The sequence below is a fragment of the Vigna radiata genome, chromosome 11 (assembly GCF_000741045.1).
Source record: "Vigna radiata var. radiata cultivar VC1973A chromosome 11, Vradiata_ver6, whole genome shotgun sequence".
NCBI classification, from domain to species: domain Eukaryota; kingdom Viridiplantae; phylum Streptophyta; class Magnoliopsida; order Fabales; family Fabaceae; genus Vigna; species Vigna radiata.
Window position 1 is genome coordinate 14,420,410 of NC_028361.1, and position 11,730 is coordinate 14,432,139.

Sequence of the window (11,730 nt, forward strand, 5' to 3'; positions counted from 1 at the left end):
ACGCTTCTTACCCAAGTTTCACTGGAGAAGTCTTTCAAAAGCTTTTTGAATGCACTATGAGATGCTCCTATAAACCAAACAAAGGTTTATCTATATGAAACGCGCTCCTAAGTATCACGGAGACTTAAAACATAAAAGTTTAGTCAAGCAAGGAAAAGTAAAAGAATGGAAATGAAAGACAATGACACACGGCCCTATGTGAAAGTGCAAGTGACACTTGGAGCCCCTTGACACACTTTCACACTAAGTTGTGGGAACTAGACTATTACAATGTTCCTTAATACACTTGGAATTGCTTGAAAAGCATTTTCCCAAGGTACTTTAAGTTGCAAAAAGAATGAAATGTAACTCTCAAAGGTTCCGTGATACAAGTTCAAAGTACTATTAAATGTAGCAATGGATGAATAAAGCCAAGTATGGCTGTAAAGAGCTGCACAAGGTGTTGAGAGTGTCACGTTTTTACTGCTGCAAGTAGGTCTAGAACAGCAGTATTCAGTTACTCCCAAAGTGCACAATTGTTGCCTTGTTAGCAAGCCTTCCACTCCTTAAGAGGCTACCCCTTTGGAGGAACAATCTGGAGAGTTAAACTGCACTACAACAGCACCACAAACCAGCTGAAACAGCAAGTAAAGTGAACATGAAACAGCCATTGCACCAAACTGTTATATATGCAGAACGGGTTTTGAGCACACTTTAGAGGTCAAGCAAGTTGAATACAAATGATATTAAGCTTGAAATAACAGCAAGGACGCAAAAGGAGCTTAAGAAGGGCACTAGAACAGATTTTAAAAACAAGAAAAACACAACCAAAGATTCAAGACAGTTGCAGCAAACGTGTTTGATAAAATTATAAATCTGTTTGATAAAATGCCTCAAAGAGATGTGGATTTGGTGTTTTGTGATTTTTGAGAGATCTGAAACTGGATTGCAGTGGATATGTGCTTTTTATGAATTGTTTACAGCTGCATAAGCATGTAAATGGTATTAGAAACAGCAACCACAGCTTTTGCCAATCCAGTTTAAAAAAAATTCATGGTGAATAACACATGGCTACACCAAAATGTGTAGTTTTCAGCACCAAAATGGATGATAAATTATTGGTGTCAATATGAAACTACGTGAGACTGATGTAAATTGGCAAAAGGAAAGTCAAACAGTTTTATATCAGTATATGAAGTGTAATCAAACACTGAAACAGCCAAGAAATACACTGCAACAGAAAAGCACTAGGCCACTTCCCAAAATCAAGCAAATTTGATGGTTTAGATGGTGATTTTGCAAAGCAGCCCAAATTTGACCAAATGAACAGTATCTACAAGATTTAATTGGTCAAATAAACTTATGCAACCAGTTACAATGCACAAATTTAGTGAAATATGTCAAATGATACTGCAAGTTGCAAATTTCACTCAAAATGAAGAGTTGAAATAGGAATTCTGCATAATTGCTGAAGAATTACCACAACAACCATTTGGACAAGTTTAAAAGGATCAAATAAGCTGGTCTAAATGTTCAAACAGCAGAGAAATACACTAAAACCAGATTTGACCCTTGAAGTTGCCATTTATGCAGTAAAATAGATGTAAAACTGTGGCAAATTTCAAAAACAACTGAAATGCAAAGCTGGCTTGGTTAAAACAGACAAGGAATGCCTTAATCAGCTAGATCTAGCTTGAGACAAAATGAGCTAGGAGAATTTAAAGTAATCTAGAACACAGCAATGAAAACTGGCACGGTGCAAAAGCCAAAACAAATGCAGAACCCGTGACAACTGCAGTCTCGGGAAAACAGAATTTCTTGCAACTCAAAGATGTTTTTCACAATTCAATGGTGAATTGGAGTTGCTACTAGCGAGAACATGTTTAGAAACATTAAAAAAACATGAATCAAACTGCAGAAACAATAAATTCTGGGCAAAATAGAGTTGACAAATTCATTTCAGAATTAACTTTCAATGCAAAGACTGAAATCAGATTTTACTCAACTCAACTATGCATTTTGAGAATTATTGGTTAATTCTGCTTGCCAGCACTTGAAACAGGTAAGGAATCAGCAAACAAACATGTTTCAATCGTCAGAATCAAGAAATCTAGTCAGGAATATATTTTCCACCTTAATACAGTAACACATTTAATGTAGAATTGTGAAACAGAGTAGAATTTTGCCAATGCTTTAGCTCCAATGATCTAAGCTAGAAAGTGTCATATTGCTTATATGATCAAGGATAAGCTATCATTGCATTTGACACACGTAAAACTAGAAAAAAAAAATAAGCTGGAACGGAATCAAAAACCGATTGACAGTGAGAAAACTGCAAAAAAAAACATTTGCACATGACCGACAATACTGGAAAGTGAAATTTAAAGCTGGAATGATTTAAACAAAGGATTGCACCGATTAAAATGTGAAACGAAGCTATGGAACAGTGGACGAAACACAATCCATTCAACACAAAATGAAAACGAAGAGGAAAAAAAAATCAGAAAAAACAGCACACATAGAACAGAACAACGCGGAATTGATAGAATGAAGGATGAGCACTTAACTCTTGATGCGTGGATGAGAAACGGTTGGCTCTGGATACCACTTGATAGAAGCCTTAACTGAATCCATGCCTGAAAGTGCTTCTCAGATGCAGAGATGGCAGCGGAGGATTGAAACAGTATTGATGGATGAAGGCGCTCAAAGTGTTTGATGGAAATCCGATGGTGAATGGCTTTGGTGTAGTGGTGAAATCTAACTCAGATAGCTTTCCTAAGGGGAAAGGAGCTAGAGGATAGGTAAGATAACATTGCACAAGAGTGAACTTGAGAGTGAAAACTGAAATTTGGCAACATTTCTTTACTTCAATTCAAGTTGGTTTACAAGAGATCTAAGCTTCTCTTTTATAGATGCAGAGGAACTATTGATCCGTGCAGGAGAAGCTATTCAAATTGCCAATGACATGTGCAGAATAAACTAGCCAGCATGGGTTTCATGTTTCACAAGAAAGTCATTTAAAACGTGCTGAATAATTGTAGCTTGCAGCAGAAACTCATCCAGCTGGCCATGAGCTGCCTATGTGCAATGCCAAACACGTGCTGGAAAGGATTTCCCCTCTGTTTTGACCTCTCTTACTTCCAAAGGCTATCCAACCCTTCTTAGGCGCTTTCCCAAATCTGCCACCTTTATTGATACCCTACAAAACAATGTAAAGATTATTTAGCTTTTTTAAAAGAACATGCTAAGACTTTAGGAAGAAAAGATTAAGCTTGTATTCAACTTCCCTTTCTTGGTCTTAGTGTGAAGTTGGTACTTCTTGGATGGGAAGTCCCTTTAGGGGTTGCCATCACACTATCCACAATAAGGGAACATGTTTTGTATAAGATTTTACATCTAGTTTGGAAGATGTTATCTTTTTGTGTGTGATCTTGTGAACTAGGTTGATTATGGAAAACCCTTCTTATCATAAGAAGTTCTCCCTCACAAGGATGGGCATCCTCACTTGGGCTTTCTTCTTCTTTCTTTGCACCACTTCTCTCGCTCTCGCTCTCACTTTCCTCATCTTGGCTACTATATAAATCAATACCCCTTAAGATCATGGTCTTTTTGGTGGGGCATTGTGATGCAATGTGACCTCTACCAAGACACTTGAAACACTTAATTCCACTAGTGCGAGTGTGAGAGGATGTTCCCACCCTTGGCCTCTCTTTTTCTTTCTCTTCTCTCTCTCCCTCCCTAGATTCCTAAAGGGTTCTTCTTCTACCACTTGCTTACCCTCCCTTTTTTAGTATTTCTTAACACTAGAGTTAGAGTGGAAAGCTTTCAAACCTTTTCTTAAGAGTTGTTGCTCTACCTTAATGCAAATTTGTACCAAGTCATTTAAGTCTTGGTAGAGCAACAATTCCACTCTATCCCTAATCTCAAGATTAAGACCACTTAGAAACCTAGAGATGGTGGTTTCTTCTTCCTCCTTAATTCCCGTCCTCAACATGTACAGCTCCATCTTTTGCCTATAGCTCTCTACGCTCACGTCTCTTTGTTGGAGCCTTTGGAGTTTGTCCATTAGCTCCCTATAAAAGTATGAGGGAATGTGCCTTCTTCTCATGGCTCTTTTCAAGTCATTCCAATAGGTGACTTGGGGAAAATTAGAGAGTTTTCTCTCTCTCACAAGGGAGGTCCACCAATACATGACATTCCCTTGGAAACTTAATGTTGCCAATGTGACCTTTCTCTCCTCACTCACTTGATGACACTCAAAGAGTTGTTTAACTTTCATCTCTCAATCTAAGTATGCCTCAACATATTCTTTACCATGGAAATAGGGGAGGTCTACTCTAACATCTCTTGGAGTGTGCTCTCTATTTTGAATTCTATGTGGGTGAAGTTGATAATATTGGTTTGCAAGCCTATTATCTACCTCATGGTGTGTGAGTTGAGTTGGAGTTTTAAAACTCCTCCTTGTATGACTCCTACTTATCATTATTTCCTATTGGTCTTTTTGTTGTTTTTCATTAAGGACTCTAAGTTTTTCTTCCAACTTAGTATATTTCAATTCTTTCTTTTTCTTTGAGAAAGGTTTCTTGCCTTTGCCAAATTTTAAATGACTTTAGCTCTTTTGCTAAATTTTTCAAAGTGGATGATGAGTCAATATTTTCATGATTTCGCTTAGTTTATTGTGCTAGAATTAATCAGGGAATTGTGCTTTAATGTCCGGTATTTTCCCATTTTTGCTATTTGTGCTTAATTTGACCGGAAATTCTAATTTTAATTAATTTGAATTTTCTGAGGTAATTATTTGCATTATTATTTTCAGAGAATATTTTGGAAACACAATTTGGGACATTTGGAGGACACCAAATAAATTGAAGACTCTCCAATTAGACATTGTAAATTTTAGTTATATTGTAATTTTATTGTTTAAACTTTTTGGACAAACTTTTGCACATTGGGCCATTGTTAAAAAATTATGAGAGACCCAAAATTGTCGGACACGTGCCCTAGGGTTTCCTTTTATTTTTGGGATGGACCCCACACCAATTTTGGGACACATGGCCTCTTAGAAATTGGAACCAGCCGTCATTCTCTCTTGGTACCATACAACATTCTCGGCAGATTCAAAAAAAGCTGGAACGGTGAAGGGGAAATGGAGGGTTTTGGCTGAAACACGTTATTTCATATTGAAAAAGGCTGGAACGTCCAGCAACGGTCTCCCTTAGTTTTTTTCTTGTTGCTTTTTGTTGAATGCTTTTGGAGAAAGGGCAATGTATTCACGTGATGGATTCTGGATTGAATGAAGAAGAATAATTTTCTTTTCATTTTGTTTTTTTCTTTTTATTGCAATTTTGATTGAAGCATTTTATCACTTCTTTGGTGCAACGGAAAATATGTTTATTTACAATTAGAAGTGATGTTTTCTCTATTTTTCATTGAATGCAAAAGTGTTGTGATTAGTGTTGGAGATTTCTTCATTTTGAATTTAGCAATTTTATATTGGAGGAAGTGGTGCTGCATTGAGAAAATTTAGCAAATTTATATTGGAGATTTACATCCAGCATAGGAAGTTGTTTTCTTGAACTTTGGCAACGTCCAGCGGAATGAAAAATGGAGAAAGGGGATTCATCACATTGGGCAGCTGTCACAGAGATAAGATAATATGTTGCTTTCAAATTCCTTTTGATAGAATAGCTACTGTATAGCACATGCGTTGCTTGATTTCGGTTGGTGCAGCCACCATCACATGACATTTCTTTTATTTAATTTCCATTGAACTTGGGGTAGCACATTGTTAGCTCATGATGGATTTTAATTGATCCGCATATCATTTTCTTTTAAAGCACGATGCAATTATCTCTTTTATTAGATTGAAGAATAGGTGGTTCATTTGAGCTGGAGGTGTCACAGCTGGGTTGGATGGAGCATGCTGTTTTTTTCGTTTTTCTTTGGAGAAGCTCACGGTCAAGTCCAGCTGCTGCCACCTACCTTTTAGATTCACTTTATTTAGCTTTTGGAGGTTGAAGTAGCTGACACATTTTATTTTTATTCTATGGTTCAAGCATTTATTTTCTTTTTAAGTGTTGTTGGATGATGGATTTTCATTTCTTAGCTTAAAATTGAATTTTAAGAAAGTTAGTTGTGTTTTCATTTATGCATTTTAATTTGTCACACATCTCAAGTATTTAATTTTACTTCGAAGCTGCATTGTGTATTTAATGTTTTAGCTTAAGTATTGTATTTGAATAGCACACCATGTGTTTCTTTATTATCTGTTACATTTTAATTAGTTCACTCGTGTTGTTTATGGACAGTTCAGTTTATTGTTTTCGTTTACTTTTATGTTACCTGTTCTGTTTGATTGTGTTAATTTAATTGTGATGTTAGCTTAGGGTAGTGAGTTGGTCATTAGCGATATTATAATGTTTCCTTGAGATTTCTGGACTGTATGTGTACTTGCCACTCTGACTTGGTTAATATCAAATCTGTAATTGCACTTGCAATTGGGTAAACACTTAGTTGTGCAGTTGGTGTTGAGTCTTCTCTTAGTTGACGAAACTGCATGATGTAAATTAGATTTGATGTTAACATTGCGTTCACTTAGTCCGCTTTTATGAAAACATAATTAGCATGCGCTTAGTTGATTAAATGTGTTGGATTAGAGGTTTAAGTCGGCTTTATTTTGTCGATCTGTGATAGGAAGCATTGTAATTAAGTTAATGACCAACCCTTTTCAGTCTGTCTTGGAAACCGTTTTTAGATCTGTGTTTGCATTCGTAATTTAATTTGATTCATCCGCATTCACAAACCTTTCACAAACCGCCCCTCCCCCCTACTTCGTGTTAGACCTAATTCTCGAACCACATTTGGTCCTTGAGAGACGACCTAGGAGTCACTTCCTAGCTATACTGCATTTCTAATTGCACATTAAATTTTGCATGGGCGGCGACAGTCCATCAGTGGGTTTTACATCCTCACTAGACTCACTTCTAATTTCAAAGGAATTAGTCTTAGATATCCTTAAAGGTTTTCAAAAAGATACAATGAAACAAAAATATACTTAAATTTCAAAGAAAGTTCCTTAAGAGATTTAAGGAGACAAAAGAGACCCAAGTTCACTTCTAGGAAAGGGAGGTGAATCACAATGGATTTCTTAAATACCAAACCTTTCCTAGCAAATTTTACCTTAGGCACTCTTGAACGAAATTTCTCAGAGGGAACTAAAGGTGAAATTAAAGTTAACACACACTAAGCTATCAAAATTAAAGAAAGCAAATAAACTAGTTATGTGGCCTAATGATTAAGTTAGAAGAACTTTGGTTCCTCCAACTAACCAACTAAAAAATAAAATTTACTAAGAAATAAAGGTTCTTGTTAGGAGATGGGATTGAGCACCAAAGACTCCCAAAGACACCTAACAAGGCCATGAGTTACAAGAGAAAAAAAGAAAGAAAGATTATAAAGCCAAAAATTACAACCAAATCAAAGCTACCTCCCAAGGTGTTTCTCTCCTTTCTTTTTGGCTACCACTTTAGACTTCAAGCTCCCTTTGGCTCTTCACCACCTAGAAGGCTACCTGTATTGGATCACCTCACAAAGAGAACCTACACCACACAAACTAACCAAAGCAGAAATTGTGCAAGAAGAAACAAGGGATAAAAGCAATAAAAAGGTCCAAAAACAAGAAAGGTTTTGCAAAAGGAATTTAATTATGACAAAACTAAGAAATTTAAGAAGACAGGAAAGAAATTAAAGGTTAAGAAACAAAGGTTAGCACTCAAAAGAAATCCTAATGAAAGGTGCTAGAATAGATTCACAAAACAAAAACTACTAGAAGAAAAACGGGTGGTTCTTGTCTTTTGGCAACTTTGAGTAAATGGGGTACTAATTCCACTCTTTTAACATCATAGTTAAGACTTTTAGCCACTGGAAAGTGAAGATAAAAACCCAAAACAGTGAGCAAAACATGTTTCAAAATAGATTGCACAAAAATAGTGGTAGTGGTCTAAGCACACAATATTTTTCAACACTTTTTTAGGCTCTTGTACTCTTTTGAGGCCTTTTTCTTAAAATCTTTTAGCACTTTTTTTTAACTCTTTTAAGGTTCAAAATAAGACCACCACACACTTGGAACATAGGTTATTTATGGGTTTTAAAAGCCACAAAGACAAGAAACACAAAATAGAATAGAATCAAAAATGGAATTGAAAACTAGAAATGTCAATAGAGAATTTTTTTTTAAGAGCTTGCCAATGATCTAATGGCAAGCATGAACCAAAACATCAAAGATAAGACCCTCAAATGGTTGTATAGGTGCAGTTTTGCAAACTAAGTTATATATTTCTTTTGATGATTTTTCAAAGTTACTAGAGAAAATTGATAAGAAAAGAACTACACTTGACTCTAGACAACAATGGATGGATTAAAAACTTAAAATGACTCAATCAATGAAATGCACCGAAAATAAATCAATAAAAGACCCAACAAAACAGTAAGGAATGACTCAAAAAAGAAAAGACACAAAACAGTAGCCAAAACTAACAAAACATAACTTGAAAACCACAAATGATAACATTCTTACAACTTTGACCTTTGCTGAGTGTTTTAGTCATAACTTTCTCTATAGAAATCCAAATGAATTGCTTTTTTTTTTTTGTTTGAAACTATACTTAAAGGGCTTTCATTTGAGTATTTTTAAGTATTTTTTTGGACAGTTGGGCTAGATGCAGTTTAAGTTTAAAAATCGCCACAATTTACTACCAAAAAAAATAATACATGAAAAAAAAAACACAAGACAAGTAAGGAAAACAACAAGGAAATAACAAAGAATCAAGACTAAGAAACTTAGCTCTTTGAAAAAACTTGGCCCTTTGTTGACTTGTTTGGTCAAAATCCTATTCTACTTGACCCAAAATACAAGGTCCAATTGAAATCCTACACTACTAAGCCCAAATAAAATATAGACTACTTGGCCCATAATTCAAAGTCCAAATATAATCTAAACTACTTGGTCCAAAATACAAAGCCCAAAATTATTCTTACTCTACTAAATCTTCATGATGACTCAAGATGACCCAGGAGAAAGAGTCTAGACACATCTTCTATAGATACCTCCAACTCTTCATGAATATGTTAAGTCATGGCATGGAGTATGCAATCACACATTGTGCATTTAACACAACTTCGTTGACACAATCTAGTGTTTAATAATGTGATAGAACATGAGCTAGAATCAATATAATTTCACATATGCACCAAAGAAATTCAAGCGTGGTAAATTTGAAAATAAAATAAACAGGGCATAGTAGCATTCAGAAATCTCAAATTATCATGCAAGCAAATGGTAGGAAGATTCCACATGAAATATGCATAATCTCGGTGGACAATAGAGCCTAAATTGTTGATGGCTTTGACAGAAATTGCGAAATTTAACAAGACTAAGCCAAATTGAGAAGATCTCATCACCAAAAAGTTACAGTTTCAGAGTCAAACTGCAACACATTTTGTAGTCATTTACATCACTGATTGTCAGTAACCTTTGAGGTTTCCACTCCATACAGTCGATGTCAAGGATTCGTGGTAATTTTGTATTTTTTTACTCCTTTTAAAGGGTTAAAGTACCTATACCAATTCATTAGAAATTGACTGATTGCATTCTGGAAATTTTATAGTTCATAAAGCATGTTCCATCATTAAAATCAATTCCACAATCCCAATTTCATACTTTACTGTCTAAAGTGCACCCGATAAAAATCTTTCTTTTCCAAGACAAAAATATTCTTTTATTTGAAACACAAACAGTTCTTTATCAATCAGAAATTAAAAGAAACGCGGTTATACTTATCAACCGCAACCAGTGTGAAATTAATTGCTGATTGCAGTAGACGTCAGAAAACCAATAACTTGCTATATCATATAAGGGATAGCGAAAAGCCAATAATATGTTATATCATATAGAGTAACTCATATTACAGTTGAAATATACTATTATACCAACATATCAATAATATATGTATAAAAAGTTAAATTGTCTGCAATTAAAAAGAAAATACATGAAAATTGGCATAACGTTAACTACAAGTTCAATTGGTTGGAGGCTAGACAAAGATGAAAGATGCAGGATGAGAGGTGCAACCACAACAACTATTGTGGACGCAATAGCGGATCCTTGAAATTGAGAGTATAGCAGCTTTGGCGGCTATTTAAATGACACTGACCATTATGCATTTCACTCACCTTAACATGGTTAGAAATTGCAGACAAATGCAACTGCAGTTACTTACAACCGATTAATATTTTCGGCAGCATTTGTGATCCTTTATATAAGTAATTAGCTAATTATAGACAAATGGGACTGCAACAGTGTCATACAGTCAATCCAAAAAAAACTTGATGTTGTAGCTGCAATCATGACAGAGGACCATTGTTTTTAACCTAGTCAACAACTACCACTTACTAACTCCGAATCTCAATTCAAGAACCTACATCCTTATTCTTATTATCCATCAACAAAATCTCCTTTTCTCTGAATCACAAGCACCCTTTCTCTACATTATTTTCACAGATTTGCACAAATGTTTATGAGGTTTTAAATTGCACTCACCATCATGATTTCAGTTTCATCAAACTCAATATCGAGGAAAATTGCAGCCAAATGTGGGTGACCCTAAAACTCTTGATGTTTGGACTAAAATGGCTTAAGCCTTCCCAACAAAAGAAAACTACTACAACTATTATCCTACTCCAAACTCAAGAGTCTTAAACCTCAATTCAAGCAACCTAGCATTAAACTCGCCATCACTAACCTTCAACATATCTTCCAACGGCACCGACACGCCAAGCTGCCTCAGCATCCCAAATCTCGGCCTAATCCTCCGTTCCAAGCTAAAAGAGAAGTACTGAGGAAACCTCTTGAGCTCAGAAACATCCCCATTCATCTCCTTCAAGAAAAATTCCACTTTGGGTGCCAAATTCTTCATCACGCTCAAAGTCAACAACCCAGGGGACCTGACGACCATGTTGGAAACCTCGATGTGAGTGAACCCCAAACTCTTCAAAAACTCAATCTTGGGCAAAAGGGTGTCCTCCAAGCTGGACACGAGAAGCAGGGTGGTCTGGCACGTGAGGGAGTGTGGCCCACAGAACCCTAATTCCCTTAGAAAGAACAGTGTGGGACGCAATTGATTATCAATGCTGGAAACGAGCAATCTGGGGCAGCGGATAATGCAGAGGTGGACGTCGGGGAAGGGGATTGCAACCTCGTGGAGGAGGAAGTCGAGGAGGGGATACAGTTGGTAGTAGGGGTTGCAGGTGAGGAGCACGGGATGCATGTCGAGGATGCGCCCCAAGGAGGCGCGTGGGACTCCGAGGGAGTAGAGACAGCGCGTGACGGATTCCAGGGCGGCGAGAGGGGAGGAGCGGAGTTTGGGGTTCAAGCGGAAGGCCTTCTCCGGATTCACTTTGAGGGCTTTAAGGTAGCGCACCTTTTCGTGGAATACAATGCCGCGGTCCGAGGTTGTCGAAGGATTGTGGTGGGAAGAAAATTGGGAGTGTATCGGAGGAGAGAGTTTCACTGTCGACATGTCGCGTGGATGAGGATGATGATGCTCGTGACTTGGCGCGCTTGTGGAAACACTGGTGGTTTATTTATCAGCAGACGATGTCGTTTCTTTCCTGGGCTTGGTTAAACAAGTGCGTTAGAACGAGGGCCATTTATTTCTGCAGACCCATAGATTCCATGTGCACCCTAATGAAGTT

General features: G+C 36.7%; 1 protein-coding gene across 1 annotated transcript; it reads right to left on the minus strand.

Moving 5' to 3' along the window:
- Positions 1–10,559: 10,559 nt before the first annotated feature.
- Positions 10,560–11,730, minus strand: LOC106777011 (transcription termination factor MTEF1, chloroplastic). Its single transcript, XM_014664509.2, has one exon. It carries the CDS (start codon positions 11,553–11,555, stop codon positions 10,707–10,709), a length of 849 nt encoding a protein of 282 aa, XP_014519995.1. The 5' UTR covers positions 11,556–11,730; the 3' UTR covers positions 10,560–10,706.

Excerpts from the sequence above, each read along its gene's own strand:
- LOC106777011 (XM_014664509.2), bottom strand. The coding sequence starts at position 11,555 with ATGTCGACAGTGAAACTCTCTCCTCCGATACACTCCCAATTTTCTTCC.